Below are 23889 nucleotides of genomic sequence, written 5' to 3' on the forward strand. Positions count from 1 at the left end.
CATATATATAATCTTCAAATAAAAAACATTAATAACTTGAAAGAGTTACTTTCTATAGATAGATTCAAACCAAATCTCATTAGAAACATTCAATACTAAGCTCTTTGTTATCTTTCGAAAGTTCCTTTAGTTTGGAAATTGCCAATTCTATATCTCTGTTTTTCTTTTTAGGAAACATTGTTGTCATGATCATCATCTTCTTCAGTACTGTCTTTTGCATCACCAAACCCGAAGCTAGTGCAAACTCTTCTTTATTTGAACCACTGAAATTGTATATCCATACAGTGTCCACACGAAAATCAGCGTTGGGAAACGGTTCTACTTTCTCCCAGAAATTATATTGTGCTCCACAGTTAGAAGAACTTCCTTCTTCCCCAAGAAGATTGTTATTCTATACATATAACAAATTTAAATATTGTATTTGATCATATAGTATAACAAAGCGATTAAAGAGAAAAATAACTATCAAAACATCCAATGAAAACTGAAGCATGCAATTGAGATATACCTTAAATGATATTTCAAGTTCTATCATTTTTTCAGTCCACATTCCTAACATTTTCCTTAGCACCTCGACTTCTTGCGGATTCTTCAAATCTACACTCACTGATAAAGATGCGGGTCTCGTTACATAGTTGACAGGACCTGTCACCAGCCAATTGTTTTTGTTCTCCTGAGATCCAAATTTACAATTAACAAGCATGCAAAATCAAATATTATTAATGTAATTTTTTTAATATATATATATCCAAGTGCAGTTTCTTGTACCTGAGTGAAAGTTGAGATATTGATGCTGGTATGAGGAAAGATTTGTCCTGCAACCCAATAATTTCTACGAAAAGGGAGTCTAGGAATTTCGAGAATGACGTTATCAATATCACATAAGATAAATTCTATGGAGAGCATATCAAGCTGAGCTGCACACACTTCAATGCCATCAATTTGGTTGCAAGACATGAATAAAATTCTCAAATTTTTGTGATCAATGATCTTCAGATGACCACTTGGATTGTTGAAAACGATTTGTAGGATAAGAACCTCGAGGGAGGAGCAAGAGGAGATGACTTTGTTGAATACACTAACCTCACCAAAGATGTGATTAAGTTCAAGGTGCTTGAGATTCTTACAACTATTAAAGGCGTGTGCATCCTTTAATATGTATTGATATAGCGAGACTGTTGTTAGGTGTGGATGGTAGAATGTATTTGGGGACAACTTGAGCACATTGGATTCAAGCGTTGGTAGAAGACGACCATTGAAATTTCCAAGGATAAGTTTTTTGGTTTTCTTTATACTAGTTAGTAATTGGATCCAAGAATCAAGCATCCCATCTTCCAATTGGTATGAGTAATGATATACTATGCAAGTATCTAAATGGGCATTATGATTATTTATAACCTGAAAATGCAAAAACGATTAAGAACTAAATAAGGACAAACAATTATTTAAAACAACAAGTCTATTAACATATGCACTAGATGTTGAATTCTCTATAGAAAAAGATTTAAGATTTGTTATCTAAAATATATGTATAACTCTCATAATTTTATTATCGTGGAAAACAAACTCATGTTTTTGGTAAATATTCTCATTAAGATGACTCTGTGATGAACATCAATTGTTAAATCCATTAGATTGATAGACATAAACAACGTAATTTTGTGTATGCATGTAATTATTCCATGTGGAAGAAGACATGATATCATGTTTTTCTATATTATTTTTCTCTACAATAACAATATAGCATTGTCATTATATACAGACACTCGGATCTATAGGTCATAAATTTTGTTTTAAATATCTTTCACCAAAAAAAAGTTTTAGATGTCACAATGTTTCGCGCGAAATACCGTTATATGTTATTTTAAAAAAATAATTTTGGCTGTTTAAAATTTTCAGTTATTTGGGCGCGAATTTTTTTCCGGTAATTAACTACCATCTTTAAATGTTATAAATTGTGTTATTAGGTTATTTGTTATATATTACATGATAGGTCTTATCTAGAATACTTTTCAGTGGATTATCCATAATTTATACATACAAATGTCTATGATTTCATATTCATATGTATAACATTGATTCTAATTAATTTCAAAAGGTTGTACATATTTGATTTTCATTTTTATCCATTTCTAAATAAAAAATGATTGGAAATTGAATGATATAATATTGAAAGAGATATTCAAAAAAACCTTGGTTATCAGTTTAGCAGCACGATCTAATAGCTCTGGAAGAACCATCCCATTGATGGTGATGATCTTTCGCATGTCGAAGCAAAGATTTGACATTTGGCCCCATGTATCCTCCCACCGTTTGGACAAAACACATGTCTTTATCGCTTCTTCTGTGGTCAATTCTGATAAGATCTTGAGCAACATATCGTCAGGAAGCTTACATATTCGATCAGCATGATCAGATGCATCGAAACCCATTCCTTTATTTGGTAATATAGATGATGTGTTTTGTGATAGAGACATGAATGAAGAAAAGAGATTGTTCTTGACTCATAAATTTAGAAAATAAAATTACAGTATATATAATGTTATTATTGCAAAGAGGCACAACATAAAATATTATTAGGCCATTCAAATTAATTAATTACTTCCCTTTTTTCAATTGGAGATTTTTTTTTGGTCTACTACATTGGCAATTCAAGTAAATTAATTACTTTAACTTTTTCTCCCTTTTTAAGTTTATTTTATTGCTATCACATACTATTTTTTATGTGATATGAGTATGTTTTAATTTATTTACAATATTATATAATCAATATATCTATATTATCAATATCACAGGATTAATGATGGTTGATTCGAAATAAAAATTGATATGCAAAATAATAAAATTATATTTTTGATCACAACTAATGTTATTCGGTTTTTTTTATTGTCCTTTTAAATTATTTTTTTAAAAAGTGAAGTTTAAAACACCCATAATTCACAAGAAATATAAGCATCTGGTCATTCACTAGAGCGGATGTGCATGCGTTTATAGTTTCCTTCAAAAATAGAGGTAATAATAATGTGGACTTTTATTAGTATTGATCGACCACCAAACTAATCTTACAAGTAAATAAGTTACTTGGTCATAGACTCGTATAGTTGTCTTAGGCCGAAGTCCAGAGAGTTACTTGCGTGGTCCACACAAAACAAGTTTGTTCGCAGTGGAAACTGAAACATCAACATTTGTGAGTTTACGTCCTAGGTCCAATTACCACCACAGACAACACAGTACCATTTTACGCAGAATTTTATAGATGTTCCCATCGTATTAATTAAATTGCTCCTCTTACAAGTCCAAAAAGAATCACTTCATCAGTTGATGAGTTCAACCTTTGTTAGCACTTTCAGAAAAAAAAAAATTAATCGTCCCCGTCTCAGCGGCTGCTCTCATCTCCTTCGACAAGTCAACAAAATCTAAACATTACTTGGCAAAGCTTAACTCTTCATGTGATTTTATGATCCTTAAAAATTCATCACAAACAAAGAAAGACTAAACTTTAGAAAAATCTACTTTTGTTTACAAAACAACTTCTATTAAAGGACCAGCATATATATTATATATATGAACAGACTCAAATTTAATATAAAATAAAAACATTACGTTTGGTCTGACTCAAAATAGAATCAATTCATCATTAATATCTTATATTGAGTTTACTATTTTATTATACAAAATTATATGCATTCAGTATAAGTCATCGATACATAGGGTGATTATGATTCCACCTTATTATATTTATAAAAGTCTAGGTGGCTAGTTCAATTAGTTATAGTGAACAATAATTTTTCCCGTTTTACCATTAGTTGAATTAGGTATAATGAAAAATAATCTTCTCTTAACAAAAAATTGATAATAATAATAATATTTTTCATTAGTTAGTTGAATATAGATCACTTCTTAATTACTATCTTTTCAAATAAAATTGTGCAATTTTACTCAGTCAATTAATTTTCTTCCTCTAAAAAAAGATAGAGGTCCTAATTAATATATTTTTTTTTGGAATTTAAATTTTGTTGAATAACTATAATACTGTATGTTACTAATAAGAAAGGAATTAATGAACCTTTTTTAGGCAAATTTCCGCTCTGATGGGTAAACATTTATCAAATTAAAGCATTTCATAACTTCCTTGCCATATCTGAATCCAAATTAGAGGTCAAACTTGTACTAAGTTTAACTAGTCAAATATATTAATAACTTGTACAATACTCTATTCTTATCATCTCATTGCCCAAAAATCCATCTATAAATACTCCATTTACACAAGACATTTCAATGAGAATCTAAACAAAACCAAAATATTCATTTTAAGTATTTCTATTCATCAATCATGGAAACCGGTTTCAACATCTTAAAGCTATCGTTTTGCCTCAGCCTATTCGTGGTTGGATCATATGCTGTTCAGGTTCCCGCACCATGGATTCCATCTAATGGGATGCGTCCGGGAACGTGTGACCACTACGAGTGTCCTACCACTAAATTGGTAGAGGCCGGATACGCCTATGAGATCTGCATGTATAACACTGCGGTATGGATCTCCACTAGTCCTATCTCCGCAACATCCATGACTCAAGCCACCAAAACTGGTTTCCAACGGTAACTTACATTTTCAATCTAATATACAATCTTTTTGTTATATAATTTAAATAAGTTACTCCACAATTAGAAAAGAAACAAGTCCAAAAACAAATAACCGAATAAGATTTTATTCTTATCATAAGTACCGAATGTAGTAATTTGTGTTAACAAGTGAAACCGAAACTGAGTTTGTTTTTTGGGGTTACAGATTATTTAGTTACATACAAGGAAAAAACAAGGATAAGGTGAAGATGAACATGACAGCACCGGTGATCACACAACAAGCAACGCCAGGACAATCAGTCTACACCGTCTCCTTCTACATCCCCAAAAAGAACCAACAGAACCCACCTCAGGCTGATGACCTCCACGTTCAGCCATGGAAACCAACCTACGTAGCCGTGAGACAGTTCGGTGGGTACGTGTCTGACGATGCAGCCAAGAAAGAAGCTGCGGCTTTGATAGATAGCCTCAAGGGCACTCAATGGGTTTTGCCTATCGAGAAGAGCAAAGGAAAGTCTCCAGCGTATTTGATCGCTGATTATAACCCGAGGTTCCAGACCACGGCAAGAGTCAATGAGATACTAATTCCGTTTACGATGTAAATGAGTAAAATATGTTACCACCTCACAGTCGGATTAGAGGAGGTGGTTTAGAACCGAGACTGTAACAACAACTTCTGGTTTAATTGGTTTTATAAATATTTGTTAATATCAATTTTAGTTAATTAAATGCATTGACATTTCTCATAAGTAATTTAATTTTATTTACTTAAACTTCGCTCAAGTTTTATTATTTATCCAAATTTGAGATTTGTAAATCAAGCATTTAAAAAAAAAAAATTAAAACTATACAATAAATACTCATTTTCAAAAGTTTCTATTTAAACCTTACGTTTTTGTTTCCATTAATGGGGCTGTTCGTTTGGTCGCCGCAAGTAGTTGTGGCTGCGGCAGACGCAAGTGTTGTTGTTCGTTTGATTATCACAACTACTTGCGGTATGACGCTGCGTTTGCCGCAGCTCACAGCGGTTGAAAAATTTGAACACCGGTTTAATACAGCGATTAACGACTAAATAGTTGCGGCATGTATGAAAAATGACAAAACTACCCTTGTTTTGTTTAAGGATTTACAAAACAACCTCTAACCCTAATAAGAAAACGACGAAGTTCAATTCTCTCTTCGTCATCTTCGTCGCCTTCGATTCTGATGACTATGGTAAGGTCTCATGCTTCTTCTTCTCTATTTTACTCTTGATAGCTTAGTATCGATCTCTCTTTGCGCAGGAAAGCTTAGTCTCAATCTTTCTTCTTGGCCAAGTCAGTACCTCTCTATCTCTCTCTGCTTTTTTGTTTCAATTGTTGTAGATACAGAACTAGGGTATTAACAAGCAGAACCAATAGAAATTGAATCTGGGTTTTGTTTAAGCTATATTTAGCACCATATTTTGGATAAGAGTTCAGCCAGTGTATTGTTATTAGAGGAGAAAGGGTATAAAGTCAAGTGAAAAAGGTTGATTATTTGATTTTAGTTTTCTTTGGTTACAGACCTCGGATTTTGGGTTTAAAACATGTTCTGAAAACTTGAGAGCAAGGTCTTGCCATTGATATAAAGATAGTCTTCTGGGTCCATTTGGTTTGATGGGAAATTGCTTCCAAACAGAGCCGGACCAATGTATTTGGAGGCCCCATACAAATGATACAGAATTATAGTTATAATTTTCATAGTCTAAAAATTATAGACTAAAAATAACATTTTTTAAGTATTTAGGGGCCTCATTGTAACCAAAAATTTTGCAAAAAATGTGGGGGCCCATTGCAATGTTTCATTTCAATGGGGTCAAGTCCGGCTCTGCTTCCAAAGTTGACTGTTCGCAGGGTTGTGTCATTTGGGTTATGTGTTGGGAATTTGGTCATAACTTTAAAACCGTGAGTCTAAATCAAGATCTGTTTTTTTCGGTGGCTTTGTATGTCTGTTGTGAATCTTTCCACCAAGTTTCATAATATTCTGGGTTGTTTTGACACTCTGTTTGTCGTCTGCATCAAGACATACGAATTTAGTAGCTTTATGGCTTCATTGTCTCTGTTTAAGTAATTTGGAAAGTGAAAAAGTTTCTTGGTTAACACTTTTTGTTAAGCTTTTAATGATTTGTCAGGTATGTTGATATGGGAAGGTTGGAGATGCCAGATGATTGGTGGAAGCAATGGATAGAGGTACTTGTTTATGCTATATATGCTTGTTCTTTTGATTGGTCTCTTCTAGCTTTCTCCGGTTTTGAAAAAGCTTTCTTTTTGAATGTTTTGCATATGGTACTGAGAGGTTGTGGAGCTTTCTTAAGGTTGTATAAGCTTGTTTCAGTTTGCTACTTTGTTTTGTTGTTTGCTCAACTCTTATAGAAAAGAGTGATCAGTGTCTTACACTCCTTTGTTTATGCTATATAGGAATGACCTGCAGCTAGAAATTTCAAAAGCAAACTGGTTGCTAATATGAATATGTAGGAAGAAGAATTCCGAGCTGAAGGATGGAACTCTCAGACTAAAGAAGCTAGTTTAAATTCTACAGTGGATGGAGATGATAATGATGATGAAGCTGATTCTATTGACAAAGATATGTCAGTGCCAAGGGTAGAAACAGACTCATATACAAGGGTAGATATTAGGACTAGAAGGAACCTTGATGATCTGTAATATTTTTAATCTTTCCTGATTCTGGTAAATGGAAGAATGGTAGAACTTTTCATATAAGTTGCTTGAGAGCATGACAATAACACTAATGTTCTTTTTCTCTTACAACAGATGGGGTTTAATGCCAAAATTTAATTTCCATGAGTTGGTTATGTTTTAATGGTCCAATGTTTTTGTTTCTTATTTTTGTTTTAATTAAGTTCATGATTTATCACTAGCTAAATAAACATATTTTAAGGTTGTAAATATATTTAAATTATATTTTGTTCATGATTTATCACAAAACATATTGTTATAATTTTAAATTGAACTAAAAATTATTACTAGCTAAATAAACATATCTTATGGTTGTAAATATAATTAAATTATGTTTTGTTGATTCAAAATATAATTATACAATTTTATAAAAATAAAATAAGAATTAAATGAAAAACTGCCGCAGCGTCAACAAAACGAACACAAAACCAGCGGCTGCGGCTGCGGCTGCAGCAGCGGTAGCGGTGACGAAACGAACAACAACCTGCGGTACGTTTGCCGCTGCCGCTGCCGCTGCCGCCTGCGATAACAAAACGAACAGACCCAATGTCTCAATACAACATTTATATTAAGTTAACGTGAAAATTTAGAATTGACTGAACTAACTTGAACCATCAAACTAAAGTTAACCAAACAATATTAAACCAACACAAAATTCTACTTAATCTGATTGTACACCTTGTATTTTTTTAAAAAAATTGTTTTAGATAGACACTTGTATAAATTCTGGATTTTTTTATTTGTGTGAAGAATAATATAGAATTCCTTTAACCAAACTGATTAAAATAGATACTTTGAAAAATGAGTATAATGTCTATAATTTTAACTTTTTGAACAATAATATGATTTTACAAAACAATAGCTATTATTTGAACATTATAGAAAGTCTTTTTTTTTTTTTTAGTTTTGTTCAATGATAGTGTGTCTTGTATTAAAATTAAAATATTTTAACAATCGTATATTCTTGATACTTTGTATTAACTTAAAAAAAAAAAATTATGAAAACCACTTGAATCAAAATTTAATTTTTAAATATATTTATAAATGCTGACTTGGCTATAAAAGAGGATGACGTGTTATTACATTTGGCAAAATCAACAAGCCTATGAATCAATTGACTAATTGAGAACTAGCAAAGAGCCTTGCAATTTTTACAGGCTAAACGTGAAGAGCAGAAAAACAGAATCATCTAAACCCAAATACCGGATCTTGTAGACAAGCCGTAGTAAAAGAGCCTAACGAATCCTAATATCATCTGAACCAGCAAGCCTCTGATTAAACCACCATAAATGATTGCTAAGCCAAATCAAGCGTCTGATTAATAAAACTATTGATGTAATTATTTGCTCACTGTATGCAGAAAAAAATGTCATTCACTCAGTTTGTATACAAACAGGGGAAACATTTCACAAGTTTCCCTTAAATAGTTTTCTACATAAACGGGTCAGAACTCAGAAACAATATATACATAGACGACAAAACCAGAGGCAGAAATGAAATCAATAAAGCTCGATGAAACCTCTAACAGAGTAGTTCATCGGATCACAACCCCTGACTCTTCTCCTTCACAGCTCTTGTGGCGGCGCTGTACCATGCCGCTGCAGCCATTGCGCCTGGATCAGGAATTGATGCAAGAATCTCAGCTGATACATAGCTTGATCTTCCGGCCTGTCCACCAATCGAATAATCCGTCACATCAAATAAACTAAAAAACTTACATCCAACTCATAACTGTGAGCTCAGTGATTGCAGTATTGTAGCCAATTAACCGAGAGTCAATAAAGCTCACCTGTGCTTGCATATGAATGGTAGATTCAGCTCCTGAGGTTGCAGCTTCGGCAGACAGAACAAAAGCAGTAATAGGGTCCTCCCCAACACTCAGCTTCTGCTCACAGTCAAAGCAAAGCTTGTTACAACTTAACAAATATCAATCTCTGTTTTTTTTCTAAAAAAGGTAAGAGTTTTGACCAATCACCTCCTCAAGGATTTTTGAAGCTGGAATGAGTGCATCTAACATCGTTCTGTAACCGGCAGTTGCTCCACCATATTTACTGACAGCAGAGATTGCTGACTTGAGTGCATCAGACCCTGATTTCAAGAAGAACTCAGTACCATAGTAGGCGAACATGTGCCTTTTGGGATAGTTAACGACAATACCAGGAACGTTATCTTACAGTGTTTAGGAGTGGTTTCTGGCTGACCATTAGCTTTTAACTCCGCATATGCTGCCTTACAGAGGAGATTGTAACTGGTTTCATATGAGACAGTGTCATGTCTTTATCAGTTAATGCCAAATGCATGATCAATTATAGAGAAACTAAATTGTCAAATTTACATTATTCCACTAGTTCCCCCCATGACTCTTCTAATTGATGAACCAAGCTCACTCACTGTTTCGGCAGCATCATTGAGTGGATAACTATAGAAACGAGAAAGAGAGGGTATAAATTGCAAGTTAAAAATCAAACTAAACAGAGGAGAAGAAGAGGTAATATGGTATCACAGAGTAATGTGACGACTTACTAATTCTTCATGTCCTCCAGGATAGCAGTTGCGCCTCTGCACATCTATGAATGGTGATGCGTGCATAAGATTTAAGACATGCGTAAATGCAAAACTTTATGTTGTACAGACATTTGAAAAACAGGACTTACTGTTGATCCACAGTCCCCATCACCTACTTTCCCATCCCATTCGTTCAAACTATCCTTCAGTTTGATGACTACAGTTGCTGCTGCTTCAATAGCTGCCTCAAGAATTTGCCCTTGTTGACTAAGCTCTTGAGGTCGGCTTGGAGACTAAAAATAGCAAACCAAGTTAGCATGATCACCTGGCAAGTTCTCATGATACTTACAGGTTATCACATCTCATTGAACCCCTTCTAAGCTGACTAATTGCATTTTTTCAAACCTAGTGCTTACCTCTTGGCTTTTCGTTGCTTGGAAGGGCAGTGGAACGGGGATCTTTGCTGGTGGGCGGTTCCCTATAAAGAGAAAGATTTATCTGTCTTAAGCTCAGGAAAAATGTAAAATCCAATCTTAACACATAGGAAACGACAAAGACAGAACCACATAATGATACAGAATGAAGAATTTACAATCTAATACAAGTTCCAAAGGAACAAGAAAGACAATTTAACTACGTCTCACAGACCATCTGTGCCAACTGGCCAACTAGGAGCTTTGGTCGAAGCATCCAGACGCTCTAGAATTGACTGGTTTGCCTTCATAATTGATATCGAGAACCCTGAGAAAGGAGGGAGTGTGAGAGGAATAGCACAAAACCGGTAACTCTATATAGACACAACCAAAAACAGTCACCTGCCATATCAAGAGACGTCATAAATGATCCAGTATACACCCTATCAACGGCAAGCCCAAATTCCAACTGTAATTTTGGGACTGCTTTTCCAGCAGCAATCAAAAGTTCCATTAGAGGAGTACCACCTAAGCTGCAGAACAATAGGAAACTCAGATATAATTAAGCAAAACTCATTAGACCATATGTGGTTAACTGGGTATCATAGATATAACATTATTGTAATGGTGAAAATGAGAACTACACTGTTACAGGCTTATGCTTGCTTACCCATTAACCATCAGAACTACACTGTTACCACGTGTAATTGGAACATAATTAGTCTCCTGCAGTTAGAAAGAATGCTAAGGCCAATGAATGAAACACAATACATGTATTTTTTATCACTACTATTTTGGAGATGGTCAATAAGATGGTTATGGAATGGAGAAACTGCAGCAAAGAAACAAGAATTGTGTACATACTGGACTCAGTATCTGTTGAAGAACATGGGAAACTACAACTTCCACAGGTTGAATGTCGACCACAGCAGCACCAGGCTCCCCATGCTGAAAGAAAGGTTAAAAATAGCAAGAATCAAAGTCAAAATACAAGAAAATGTGCTCTCACTTTCCTATGGCATAAAAGAAATATGAAGGGAAACAACATACAACTCCAAGCCCAAGTTCCATTTTCTCTGGACCCAAACGATCTGATGCAACCTGTCCTGGAAGCGTACAAACAGATAGTGCAACACCCATGGTCCCAACCATCTCAGAAGCATGTTTTGCTTCCGCTGCAACTTCGGCTAGAGAAAGACCAGCAGCAGCTGCTGCTCCAGCAACCTATCCTTAACCCAAAACAATAAGAAAGGATGATAAAAAATATAAGTGCATAAGAGCCTGCCGCTTAGACATCACAGAAAAGACAGTAACAAACAAACATAGAATCGACTGCAAACGCTACTAAGAAATGTTAGCTTAGAGTGCAGATATAGGGAAAAGAAGATAGAAGGAGAACTGAGAAACCTTGTGGACAAGAATTGTTCCCGCTAAACCTCTGCGTCCAGCTATGCCACGCGGCGGGGGTAAAGCACAATCATCTCCAACAATCACAGTCTACAAAAGGGAACATGTCATTCTATCCACCAATGCTCTTACCATATTCTAAACAAATAAATAGACAAATTACCTCAACTTGGAAACCCTCAGTTTTTGCTTGCTCAGCTGCCAGGCCAAAGTTCAAGCGGTCACCAGTATAGTTCTATTAACAATAGTTAAAGGAGAAACTAGATCAGCCAAAGATATTGTATATATAAGCATATGTCTAGCCATGTTCTAAATACCGTGACAATCAAGAGGCATCCTTTTGGACCAGTTACAGCTCGAATCCCCTGGAATTAGAGAAAGATTCATCATTCACTAGAATGACTCAAGAGAAGACAAAGAAGAAGAAAAAGTTACTTACAGCTAGGATGGAATCAACCGGTGGAGAAGCAAAAACATCACCACAAACAGCAGCTGTGAGCATTCCTTCTCCAACATAGCCAGCTTGTGCTGGTTCATGCCCACTTCCTCCTCCTGATATAACAGCAACTTTGTCATAATTTGCAGCCGAGACATCAGCCCGTAGTACAACTTTGATCTGTAAATCCATCAGAATAAGCCTTAGGGTTCCCACAGCCAATGGTTGGAATTGGAAAAAAAAAAACACGAAATGGAGATATTCTAGAACCTCGGGAAGACCATCCAAATACTGAAGTCCAGGATAAGTTTCAACGAGACCCTCGATGAACTCAGTTACAACATCTGCAAAATTGCACAGTAACGAGAAAATAATCAGCTTTAAGTTCATTCTCTCTCTAGAGAATTGATATGTAAAGATCATGCAACTACCATATGAGTATAATAAAAACAGAGAGCTCGAAACACAAACGAAGAAGGGGAAACGAGGAATCGATCACGAACCGTTGGGGTTGTTGATGAATTTTTTAGCCGGAGGAACCATAGTGTTAGCTTTAAGTGAGATCGAATAGGCTTAAGCTCACATGGAGAAGAGAAAAATCGAGACTTTGATAGTCAACAATGGCAGAAAGTAGTGAGAGTGAGTATTTTTGTATTTATTTGTTCCGTAGAAGAGAACAAAAAACCCAACTGGTAAACCGAAATAAACCGGTTATAATTAAAACATTAATATGGTTCCAGCAATCGAACCGGTAAATGGAGATATTGGGCCGAAGTTGAGAGCCCATAAAAAACTTAATTAGTAAGATAAAAAAAAAAAAAAAAAAAAGAAGCTTCGTAGGCACGTGGACCACGGACACGGTTCGTTTATAATAATAATTATTCTTCGTCGACCCTTACACGAAAGAGATTGAGAAAGAAAGAGAGAGAGACTAAAGAAAAGATCTAGAAGAGGAAGACGAAGAAAGAAGAATGGCGTTGCAATGGCTGATTCTGTCGTATGTGGTGGCGGCCGAAGTTGTAATCACCCTCATGTTGACTCTACCTTACCCAATGCTTATTAAGAAACGTGTCGTTCAACTTGTCTCGTTGATTCTCCAACCTGCTGCTTCCATCGTCGCCTTCGCCGGATTCCAGCTCCTCGGTAACCTCCTCTCTCTTTATCTTGCTCATCTGATTTCTCTAATTCGTAATCGGAATCGAATTTTGTGTTAATTTTAGTTAGGGTTTTTGAGCCGCGAGTGGATTCTGTGGGTTAGGTTGTGTGATTTTGCTTATTTCGTTATTATGGTTTGCTTTCAGATTTATACTGGAAGGCTGAGCATAGACTTTCTTGTTCATCTGAGGTATGCACTGCTACGGAACGGGATCGCTCCGAGAAATCTGTAAGTCTCCATTCCAAATCCATTGTTGTTGACTTTATATATATAACCTTAGTCTTTTGATTGTGTTCTGTAGCTGAGTTCTATGTATTATAGAAATCTTTTTTTTTTTTAGTAAAAATTGTTAGGTTTGTGAGTTTCATCCTGATTGATTAGTCTAAAGATCAAGATTTGTAACTAAAACATCTGAAAATTGGTTTTCATTGTTTAAGGATGTTTGTATAATATTAGATTTTAGTGTATCAACGATTGAACAACAGAACAGTATCTCAATTCCTAGTGGAAATTGCATCTTTTTTTTAAGGACTCGATCACCTATTGATGTACTCACTCATATCTTTGTAAATCATAGCTCTAGCTACTGTGAAATAGCAAAACATGAGATTTGTCTTTATAGCATTCATGGTTCTTCAGTTACATACAATGTTCTTGTGACTCTGTTGGCAATTGATTCTTGGTGAAGCTTCCTCACCACTTGGTTGATTCTTGGTTCGCAGTTACTTTTTGGTCTGCAGTTGCAAGTTTGCCAGTATCAATTGCACATATTGCAAAATTGAACACTTCTCTGCGCTGCAATGATTGTCTTTTTAGCATTCATAGTTTCTTCTTATCTTGCACTGAAATGTCTCAGCTTGCTTACTAACGATTTGTGTGTACTGCAGATCTACAAGGCTCAGAGGAATGTGGTTCTGTGCGCTGCAGGAATTCTTCTCTACTGGTAACTTCATCAGCTATTAACTGTTTATACACACGCACGAGCACGAGGTCTTGCGTTACTCACTGGTATCTATTGTTTTCATTGACAGGTGCATCTACCGCATCTGCAAGTTCAACAAAGATCTGGAGCTCTTGGAGGCAGAGGCGAAGAAGAGATCCAAGGAAGAGTAATAATCTTCACGAGTATAGGGAGTTGGTTCCACAAAACCATTATATAAGTAAAGGTTTTCTTTTTTTAATTGCATTTTTTTACATTCAAATATTACTGAACCTGAACGAAACTATGAGTAGTATCGTGAATAGCCTTGCACACGATATGTATATCATCAGCGTCTATTTCTTTCTGCTTCTTTGATCTATATTTCAAGAACAGCCTTCATTTATCCTCGTGTCAAGAATTATCATGTACACTCACTAATTTTGTTAAACAAACCTCAACTATGAACTTAAAATGCTTCTCAACCGAACATTTTGATTATGAAGATAAGTTTGCAAAAATGCAGTCAGAAAAGGTAAATGAGAACAATAACACAAATTGATCGCGAATGTATCATTACCAATAAAATGGGTATTGATAAACTCAATTTCTAGGGCAACAAATATTAGCTGGTCAGTTCACAGTTGCATATATTACAAAGAACAAATCCCCAAACTCTCTCAAAGAATGTGGCATATCCATCCTCACCAAAAGTCCAAACACATAGACCGCTTCAGTTCAATACGAAGTGATACCTTGAATCTACATGACTCTCCACGTCCCAGAGGAAAGACCCAAACGTCACAGCCTCCAACACAAGCCTCCTCAACCCCTTGAAGCTAATCTTGATATGCTCATCCTTGGACGAATCAATTGTGCCTTGTGGCGTTATCAATATCTCTGGCCTCCCAAATAATGCCTCTGTATGCTTCTCAATTATCCCAACCGCTTCTCTTGATCTTATTGTAGCGTACCTTTGGAGGGTTTCTCCGTCAAAGGACATAACGTATGTCTTCAACCGGGATTGATTCATTTCGCTGCTAAAGCCACCACTTGCATTGATCCCTCCCACAAATGAACCAACCTCTTGGTTTGAGGATACAGCCTGATAGGTTTCTTCTGCTTCTTCATAGAAGCTTCTCTCTGTTTCTCGGCCTGCTTGCTCAATGCTAGTCTCACCTTCATATGAGCCACCTGGAAGAATCCTCATCGTCTTCTCGAGCTGAAACCTTTGGTCGATCCGCTTCAGGAAATACCCATACATCACTGAAGCAGCATAAACCTGTCCAACTCCAAGTTTGCTAATCTGCGCAACCCCTGTCAGATCATCAGTGCGGTTTTTGAGGATGATGGAAAGATGATTCTGAATCATCTCATAAACTTCAGGGGAGTGAAGTCTCTCAAGTTCCCCATCTAGAGTCGGCCAAGTATCAACTCGACCAGAAGGATCAGCAGATGATGAGGTTATGGATGGTACAAGTGAAACATTAGCGTCCATGAACTTCTGAACCACTAGAGCATATAAAATCTCTTCCAAAGCCCTTTTCCTCTCTTTCTCCTTAATCTCAGCAATCCTCCTAAATAACCAAAAGAAACAAAACTAATGGTAATTAAAATCCAAACCTAAAAGTAGCAGTAGAAATGGTAATTAAAATATCATCATGTAGTGACAAACCTGTAGAGAACAATGTCAGTTCCAGTTCCAGGAACAGAGGAATCATCTCTGATCTGTTCCTCAGCGTCTCGATCGATTTGGAGCTGTTCAAGTTGCTGTTCAACAGCAGCTGGAACAAGATGAGGATGGCTCACTAGTATCTGTGACAGAAACTGCCCAACAGGAGACTTCAACTGAAGTGGCGCGATTGAATCTGTAGAAGATTCACCACCAGAAGCTGAAGCTGAAGCTTTAACCACAAAACTCCTCCGAGAGTTAACATAACTTGTTCGGCTTTGCAATGGTCTCGAGAATTTAAGAGAAGAGTTGCTCTGCATGCATATATAATAAAAGCCAATTATTACATATGTGAGACATTGGCACAAAGAACCAAAAAAGTTCCGATTTTTTCGACACAGAATCAGAAATCTCGAATTTTTACTGGGAGTAATCACAAACAAACATGAAAAAGCTAAACCAAATTGATTTTATGGGTTTAAGAGAATCAAAGCAGTATAAAGAAGAAGACACATACTCTGAGACGAAATTGAGGACCGGAGCCGACGAATCGCATGAAGCCAGGACAGTTGGGTGTTAAAACTACCGACCTTTCGGACGATTGACGTAGTAAGACGGAAGATTGAACCAAATTCGCTGCCACGGCGTCCATGATTATCCTCGCAGAGAAGCAAAGATCGGACCTTTGGCCAGAGAGAAAGGAAGAAGAAACCTAAAGAATGAGAAAAATTGTGGAAACTGGTGACAAAGACCGGTTAGTGGATTGGTTTATGATTCTTATCTCTTCGAAGTTTTATACCACTCACGTTTTTTTTTTGGATAATTAGGGGAAAAATATTATTAATTCAAGCCAATTTTTTTTTTTAATTAAAACAATATTTGTAATCGTTTAAAAATTAACGAGGTACTGTAGTATATACTATTTGGTCCGATCGGATATTGATTTAGATATTCTTTTTGTAAGATTATCACGTTTAGAAAGAAGAAAATGAAGCTGATTTTTATAAAAATTTGGACAATTCTCATATTAAAATGATTTTTTTTTCACAAAATACTATTGTTAGTTTTATTTCTCAAGAATACAAGTAAAAATTATTTTTCAAAAATACGATAAAGCTAAAACTAAATTTTAAACATTCAAAACTAACTCATAAAAACTAAACTTTAAACCCAAAATAACTCAACAAAAATCCAAAATTTTTAATTATAAATCGTTAAAAATCATTTTTGTTGCTTGTAGTAGTTTTGAATTAAAAAACTTGACGTGATAATTTTTTGGAAAAGGATTTATTGTAATAATTTATGGTATTTTTCTATAAACAATTTGTATAATTTTTTTTTTTGATAATATTTCCTATGTTTCATAAACAGTGTCATTTTGACATATCTTCTTTATTACAAAAAGAGTATTAATTTGTGTTTTCAATGCAGTTTTAAGAATTAAATTCTTATTTTTATTTCTATAATTTGAGCTAACTAATTAGAAAGAGAAAAATTTGACTGTATTTATAAAGAGAAAAATAGAAATTTAGATAATTTTTTTTATTTGTGTATAATATGACACTTTGTGAAACCGAAGGAGTATATATTAGAAGTTGGGTCAAATAGTAAGTTAGTAACTAAAAATATTTCCTAAGGCCCATTAAGTGGCCTTATAGACTAACACTTCAGAAAAAATATATAGCCCAGCAAAATAATTAGGGTTTTTGCGTCTCGCAGAGTTTGTCAAGAAAATATCCTCCTCTTCATCTGATTTTCGTGCTAGAAGCGTTTTTCACTTTTTTTTTTTTTTTTTTCTCTCATATAGTATATCAGTTCAACAATCGTCTTAAGCCCTTTTGTCATCTGTGATTTTGTAATTTCTGAGGTAAACATAAAGGTTGGTTTTGAGTTCGTCTTTTGTTTTTAGTTTTTTAAAATAAAAAAAATGGTGGCGATGATGAAAAAAAGGCCGGACTTACAGCTGCTACGAGCACCCCACAGAAAGAAAGGTGTGGTGGGTAGTAGAATGATGCTAAAGTTTCCAAAGGTTACAGCTGAGCCTCCACCTCCTCCTCCTCCTCTTCTCTCCCAAAAACCTTCAACCCAATCTTCACTGTTTTGCCTCATAATTCATTCTGTTCCCAAACTAAAATAGTATAAAATTGTAAACACCATTAAACATCACCAGACTTTAATTTCCTTAGAAATTTATGATTGCTTTTCATGAAAGAATTATTGAAATTGATTTTGTCCAGAGAGATTTTGACCCAAAAAAAAACAATTTGTCTACACAAATAAACAGACATTTGATCAATAATGTTTATTAGCTCTGTGTATACAAAATAAATAGTGAAAAAGAACCAGCGAAAAAAAAAAAAATTGAATAAAAAATTCTAATAAGTAAGTTATAATAATATTTAAATTTGAGTGAGGAAAAAAAAAACTGAAAGTGAAGAGATATATTTGGTGGGCAGGTTTTAAAGAGTGGGTTTAAGCAGCTGTTGACAAGAAGAAGAAGAAGAAGAAGAACACAAAAACCCTAACGAAAAAATGGAATCCAAAGCTATTTGCTTAGGGTTTCTTCCTCCAAGACTTCGCTTTTCATCTCCACATTTACTCTCTAGTCCTTGTGTAAGTCAAATTTAACCATCAAAATCTCATCTTTTTTCAATTTCATACCTTATCCTAAAATTTGTCACTTTCTCCTCATTCTCTATAGGGTTCTTCGACATTTGCAAAGCGTCATGATTCCAAACGTAAGTATCTATCTATCTAAACAAACCCTCTTTTAATTCACTCTACTAGTATCAAAGACTGATCCTTTTGTCTTTATTTTCGTTAAGAAACCCTTGTTTGGAACAAACCGCAGTTGAGTCGAGGTCGTGTACTATTGTGTTCTTCTAATGCTGAATCAAGGCCTGAGAAGAACCAATTGGAAAAGAGTAACTACGCTCGAGCTGAGCTGTTCCGTGGAAAATCAGGTTCTGTTTCTTTCAACGGCTTAACCCATCAGCTGGTTGAAGAAAGCAAACTTGTTTCAGCTCCGTTCCAAGAAGAGAAAGGTTCTTTCTTGTGGCTTTTGGCTCCTGTTGTCTTGATTTCTTCTTTGATTCTTCCACAGTTCTTTCTTACTGGTGCCATTGAAGCTACTTTCAAAAACGACACTGTTGCTGGTAAGTTAATATTTCACTCTATGGCTCTGCTTTTATGTTCTGAAGTTTTAGAATTATCAATCATCTTCAAGTGTTAAGTTTTATGCATCCTAGGGACAAATAGAGTAGCTTCTATCTTAATGTTGTTGCATCTGCTAACTGATTATGTTGTAGTGTAGGCTTCTCTTTAGTTGTATCTGACTTTGAGGTTTTGATAGTATCCTGCAAACCCTAAGAAAGAACCATAAGTATCCAGGAGTTTCATTTAAGAGGCTTCCCTTATGATTAGGCTCTCGTTTATATGATACTCATTTTGATGCCCTCTTTTATCAGGTTAGTAAAATTGTACTTTTTTGTTGCAGAAATTGTTACTTCGTTTTGGTTGGAGACGATGTTTTATGCTGGTCTTGCGATATTCCTGTCTGTGACTGACCGAGTGCAGAGGCCGTACTTAGACTTCAGCTCCAAGAGATGGGGTCTGATCACTGGACTGAGGGGATACCTTACGTCTGCATTCCTCACGATGGGTTTAAAAGTTGTGGTTCCTGTATTTGCTGTATATATGACTTGGCCAACTCTCGGAATAGATGCGTTGATCGCAGTGCTTCCTTTTTTAGTTGGCTGTGCTGTTCAACGAGGTTTTGAGGCTCGGCTTGAAAGGCGTGGCTCATCATGTTGGCCCATTGTTCCAATAGTCTTTGAGGTAAACTTACTTATACACTGATATGGACCATTTCCGTCTTGTGTGAGAAACCCTTTTAGTAAGCATTGGACCATGATGTGATTAGTCTTGTTTTGAGTAACTATGGTTGTATGTAATGGCAGGTGTATAGGCTGTATCAGGTGACAAGAGCAGCGACTTTTGTTCAGAGGCTGATGTTTATGATGAAAGATGCGGCAACGACTGCAGAAATTACAGAGCGAGGAGTTGCGCTCGTTGGTTTGGTCGTAACCTTGCAATTTCTAGCTGTTATGTGTCTCTGGTCGTTTATCACTTTTCTTATGCGCCTCTTTCCTTCTAGACCTGTAGGTGAAAACTATTAAATCTCAGTGTTTAGTGATTGTTAGATGTGTAGCCAAATCCCATCGGTTTTGTTTTGTTTCTGTGTTCACTTCCGGAGTAATGGGTTTTATTAAGTCATTTTGAGAGTAAGTTATGATCTTGAGATATGAAATTGGTTGGAAATGTTGTAAAACAGTCGTACTAAACTTCAAGACTTGACGAGGTCTTATTGGGGACTTTGTAACCCTTATCAAAAGTTTCAATGTGTCCCTGTCTCATCTCTTATTATATGTTGTCTTCTCACAGCTCTCCAATATTCGTAAGTGCATTTTCTAAATCAAAAGCAAAAACGCTTCTGTTGTCTCGGTTTACTATCCTAAATAGATTCGTTGAGAGACTGTAATTAGACATACTCATATAGAAATCTTAACTAGTGAGTTTGTCTGATCTTTAAAATGGTACACTGACACATCTTTTAGGTTCTTCTAAGTTTTTTAGAATCTTTTGTATATGCACAAAAGTGAAATCGTAATCTTATCCACGTGGAAGATGTGCGCCTCTGATAGGTGTCTTTTACGCTGACGTGTCTGTATTGTTTCATTGATGAATCTTTTTTAGTGAATTACACCATTTGAGCGATTCTCAAATGAAATGGTTTCAAAGCTATTTAACCAAATATGTAGTAACGTTGTTGTTATTAATGAATACTTTTTAAAAAATACTATTAACTGATCAGCGGATTATATTGTTGGTAAAACAATAAAATAGGATCTAAAGAGAATTAGCCGCTTCTCTATAATAAAAACTTGCAAAGTGAGAGTAAGTGAGGCAGAGAAAGCCAATCTGATCAGACTAATCGATCTTCCTCTTCTTCTTCATATTTTCGAACACAGAGATGTCTCCGCTATCAGATCTCCTAAACCTCGATCTCACTGACACCAAGAAGATCATCGCTGAATACATATGGTACAATCTTGATTTTTACACTTTAATGATCTTGCATGTCTCTGTGTTTACGACAGAAAACTTTTTGTTTAGTTTTCTAAATTTACTCTGTTTTATCTTGAGAACAGGATCGGTGGGTCTGGCATGGACATTAGAAGCAAAGCCAGGGTATTCATATATATATTTACACAGTCTCTCTCTAATTTAGTTCTTTTGCAGAACCAAAACATCAAAAATGTTATTTTGTTAACAGACATTACCAGGACCAGTAAGTGATCCATCAAAGCTTCCAAAATGGAACTACGACGGATCAAGCACTGACCAAGCTGCTGGAGATGACAGTGAAGTCATTCTTTAGTAAATCTTCTTCATCCCCTCCTCCTCCTATACACATATTTTAAGTAATATAAATAAAATAAAAAAACTGATTTAAAAGAATTTTGTTTTTGGAATGAAATGAAAAAAAAAAGTCCTCAGGCAATATACAAAGACCCATTCAGAAAGGGGAACCACATTCTGGTAAGCTCATCAAACTTTAGTACAAGATTAATCATGTTTTCTTGATTAGTAGTGGATCTTATAAGTCAATGTTTATGAATATATAAACCAGGTGATGTGTGATGCTTACACACCGGCTGGAAATCCAATTCCAACCAACAATAGGAACAAAGCCGTAAAAATCTTCGATCATCCCGATGTGAAGGCTGAAGAGCCTTGGTAAGCTAAATAATACATAGCCTATGGAATAAAAACTCAATGAACTAAATTTGGTTTGGATCGGTTTGGTTTGAGAATTGTTTATAAACTACATATTTCTCTCTAAACCAATTTGGTTAATTCAGTTCGTTATGACTAAATTTGGGTTAAGTTTAACTTGTATAGTTAGTTGTGAAAGTTTTTTAGGTACAGACCGATTTAGGGATAGATTTCAGTTTAGACTCTGTTTGAAAGTTTGCTATATAATTTTATTAGGTTTGGGATAGAGCAAGAATACACATTACTTAAGAAAGACGTGAAGTGACCATTAGGCTGGCCTCTTGGTGGTTTTCCTGGTCCTCAGGTACACACACTTATGAGTAATTAAAGTCTCCATAAAAAAAAATTCATACACTAACTCTTAAATCAAGAACAAGTTTCTTACATGGAATATGGCTTTTTTTTTTGTGTGTTTGAAAAAATAGGGACCGTACTATTGTGCAGTTGGTGCAGACAAAGCCTTTGGTCGTGACATTGTTGATGCTCACTATAAAGCTTGCCTTTACGCCGGTTTAAGTATCGGTGGTGCCAATGCTGAAGTCATGCCTGGACAATGGGAGTTTCAAATTAGTCCTACTGTTGGTGTTGGTGCAGGTGATCAGTTATGGGTTGCTCGTTACATTCTTGAGGTAAGAAACCGGTAGGAACTTATCTTTGTTCTTATTAAGTTTCATGGGTTTTCAAATCAAAAATGAATTTGAAACGAGTGGAATTGACCTATATCTCTTGTAAATCACTCTAGGTCTTATCTCATTTCTGATGCACTTAACTTTGGTTTCTTGTATTCTAATATAAATCATTGTGTTTTCTTGGGCAGAGGATTACTGAGATAAGCGATGTGATTGTCTCATACGATCCAAAACCAATAGAGGTATGTGAATATGTGATGATCATAAAGACTTTGTTTTGTTTCTATTTTACAACTGAGGTTTCTTGACTGTCAAGTTTGTTGAGGTTGTTTTTTAATGGTGGTTAGGGTGATTGGAATGGAGCAGCGGCTCATACAAACTTCAGTACAAAATCAATGAGGAAAGATGGAGGACTTGATTTAATTAAGGAAGCAATAAAGAAGCTTGAAGTGAAACACAAACAACACATTGCAGCTTATGGTGAAGGCAACGAGAGGCGTCTCACTGGGAAGCATGAAACCGCCGACATCAACAAATTCTCTTGGGTACGTATGAGATCCTATCATATAGTTATGTTTTGGTTTATGATCTCTATGTAACTTTTATCTTTGGCGTGTAGGGAGTGGCGGATCGTGGAGCATCGGTGAGAGTAGGAAGAGATACCGAGAGAGAAGGAAAAGGGTATTTTGAAGATAGAAGGCCTTCTTCTAATATGGATCCTTACCTTGTAACCTCAATGATTGCTGAAACCACTATCCTCGGCTAAGTTTTTTTGGTTCTTTGTATCTTCTTCGGGGTTTAGTTTTGAGACTTTTCTTGCCAATAAGGCATAGACTGTTCTGTGGTTTCTATTGTTTAATCCGGTTATGGTTCATTTTAAAGCCAAAACTCATCGTTGAACTCAGAATAATTTGTAACCACCATCACCTAACTAAGCTTTTTGGTTTCATCTGAAGCCCTACAGTGTTGTTACTTTGGATACTTCATTCATAAATGTAGAAATATGAGAATGAAAATCAGCGAGGAAACTCAAATCCAAACCGAATTGAAAGCCATATCGAACACTTTAACTCTTAAAACTAGATTTGCAAAATTTTCTGGTGATAGTTTTACAAAATAATTGGGGTTCACGTGCTCTTGATTCTGACGATAGGTACCAAATCTATGATTCAAAATTTATTCAATGACCACCGTTATATTCTAAAGTTGTTTATATTTTCAGAACTGACTATGTAACCTTCCTTGGTAAGGTATCTCTTAAAAAGTTAAAAGCGTTCAAGAGTCCAAAAGTGTTGAATTATTGATAGTGATGCTTTGCATGGCAATATGGCATCAACCATCCAGGTTAGGCTTTCTCTGATCAATTTTCATAGTTGCTAAATTTATAAACTATAACACGAGGGTCATGTGAACTTTTTTTTTTTTTTTTTTTTTTTTTTTTTTGTAGTTGCTGATAGCTACCCCAAGTCTCAAGGATAATCTGGCTTCGTTCTTTCTTTAAAATTATGATTCTCTCTGGCCTATCCTTTTTTGTTTGTTTTTTTTAAGTTGCTTTGAATCATTATATAATAAATAATATTTAGAAAAAATCTAACTTTTTTCTGCATAGGTTG

General features: G+C 35.4%; 6 protein-coding genes, 1 non-coding gene and 1 pseudogene across 13 annotated transcripts; 5 read left to right on the plus strand and 3 right to left on the minus strand.

The window, feature by feature from the left end:
• Window positions 1-79: 79 nt before the first annotated feature.
• On the minus strand, window positions 80-1353 carry LOC104758141 (putative F-box protein At1g67390 pseudogene; annotated as a pseudogene).
• A 2930-nt stretch (window positions 1354-4283) lies between these two features.
• Window positions 4284-5333, plus strand: LOC104758143 (uncharacterized). The gene is made up of 2 exons (XM_010480963.2): window positions 4284-4599; window positions 4790-5333. Exons 1-2 carry the CDS (start codon window positions 4334-4336, stop codon window positions 5184-5186), a joined length of 663 nt encoding a protein of 220 aa, XP_010479265.1. The 5' UTR covers window positions 4284-4333; the 3' UTR covers window positions 5187-5333.
• Window positions 5334-8656: 3323 nt separating this feature from the next.
• LOC104758144 (putative 3,4-dihydroxy-2-butanone kinase) lies at window positions 8657-12728 on the minus strand. Of its 4 annotated transcripts, none has more exons than XM_010480964.3 (19): window positions 12566-12728; window positions 12333-12406; window positions 12066-12242; window positions 11944-11991; window positions 11790-11861; window positions 11627-11716; window positions 11270-11443; window positions 11084-11167; window positions 10890-10945; window positions 10622-10752; window positions 10455-10547; window positions 10223-10284; window positions 9956-10099; window positions 9825-9868; window positions 9637-9720; window positions 9476-9549; window positions 9277-9389; window positions 9091-9186; window positions 8657-8969 (listed from the first exon to the last, which is right to left on the minus strand). In XM_010480964.3, the coding sequence occupies exons 1-19, from the start codon at window positions 12603-12605 to the stop codon at window positions 8844-8846; spliced, it is 1782 nt and encodes a 593-aa protein (XP_010479266.2). In that variant the 5' UTR covers window positions 12606-12728; the 3' UTR covers window positions 8657-8843. The 4 variants fall into 4 exon arrangements, with proteins under 4 accessions (XP_010479266.2, XP_087352120.1, XP_087352119.1 ...); XM_087495994.1 differs by having other exon boundaries at window positions 11270-11394; window positions 12566-12693; XM_087495993.1 differs by having other exon boundaries at window positions 11270-11400; window positions 12566-12693.
• Window positions 12729-12898: 170 nt separating this feature from the next.
• On the plus strand, window positions 12899-14543 carry LOC104758145 (uncharacterized). Its single transcript, XM_010480965.3, has 4 exons — window positions 12899-13205; window positions 13364-13446; window positions 14106-14161; window positions 14250-14543. The coding sequence occupies exons 1-4, from the start codon at window positions 13034-13036 to the stop codon at window positions 14329-14331; spliced, it is 393 nt and encodes a 130-aa protein (XP_010479267.1). The 5' UTR covers window positions 12899-13033; the 3' UTR covers window positions 14332-14543.
• A 152-nt stretch (window positions 14544-14695) lies between these two features.
• On the minus strand, window positions 14696-16615 carry LOC104758146 (UV-B-induced protein At3g17800, chloroplastic). The gene is made up of 3 exons (XM_010480967.3): window positions 16327-16615; window positions 15813-16123; window positions 14696-15714 (listed from the first exon to the last, which is right to left on the minus strand). Exons 1-3 carry the CDS (start codon window positions 16459-16461, stop codon window positions 14871-14873), a joined length of 1290 nt encoding a protein of 429 aa, XP_010479269.1. The 5' UTR covers window positions 16462-16615; the 3' UTR covers window positions 14696-14870.
• Window positions 16616-17491: 876 nt separating this feature from the next.
• LOC104758147 (uncharacterized) lies at window positions 17492-20202 on the plus strand. 3 transcript variants are annotated; one of them, XM_010480969.3, is made up of 6 exons: window positions 17492-17676; window positions 18266-18422; window positions 18511-18547; window positions 18635-18964; window positions 19306-19646; window positions 19769-20202. In XM_010480969.3, the coding sequence occupies exons 2-6, from the start codon at window positions 18342-18344 to the stop codon at window positions 19985-19987; spliced, it is 1008 nt and encodes a 335-aa protein (XP_010479271.1). In that variant the 5' UTR covers window positions 17492-17676; window positions 18266-18341; the 3' UTR covers window positions 19988-20202. The 3 variants fall into 3 exon arrangements, with proteins under 3 accessions (XP_010479271.1, XP_087351826.1, XP_010479270.1); XM_087495700.1 differs by having other exon boundaries at window positions 17518-17838; XM_010480968.3 differs by having other exon boundaries at window positions 17518-17688.
• LOC147924680 (small nucleolar RNA snoR113) lies at window positions 17741-17854 on the plus strand. Its single transcript, XR_015587972.1, has one exon. It is a non-coding gene; the product is annotated as a small nucleolar RNA snoR113 (small nucleolar RNA).
• Window positions 20203-20590: 388 nt separating the features above from the next.
• Window positions 20591-23231, plus strand: LOC104758148 (glutamine synthetase cytosolic isozyme 1-5-like). Of its 2 annotated transcripts, XM_087495702.1 has the most exons (7): window positions 20591-20912; window positions 21020-21059; window positions 21145-21248; window positions 21362-21410; window positions 21502-21608; window positions 21864-21951; window positions 22073-22276. In XM_087495702.1, exons 1-6 carry the CDS (start codon window positions 20842-20844, stop codon window positions 21910-21912), a joined length of 420 nt encoding a protein of 139 aa, XP_087351828.1. In that variant the 5' UTR covers window positions 20591-20841; the 3' UTR covers window positions 21913-21951; window positions 22073-22276. The 2 variants fall into 2 exon arrangements, with proteins under 2 accessions (XP_087351828.1, XP_087351827.1); XM_087495701.1 differs by lacking the exons at window positions 20591-20912; window positions 21020-21059; window positions 21145-21248; window positions 21362-21410; window positions 21502-21608 and adding exons at window positions 22465-22518; window positions 22624-22821; window positions 22896-23231.
• The last annotated feature ends 658 nt before the right edge of the window (window positions 23232-23889 follow it).

This window comes from Camelina sativa, chromosome 17 (genome assembly GCF_030686135.1).
Source record: "Camelina sativa cultivar CO46 ecotype springtype chromosome 17, ASM3068613v1".
Classification (NCBI taxonomy): Eukaryota; Viridiplantae; Streptophyta; class Magnoliopsida; order Brassicales; family Brassicaceae; genus Camelina; species Camelina sativa.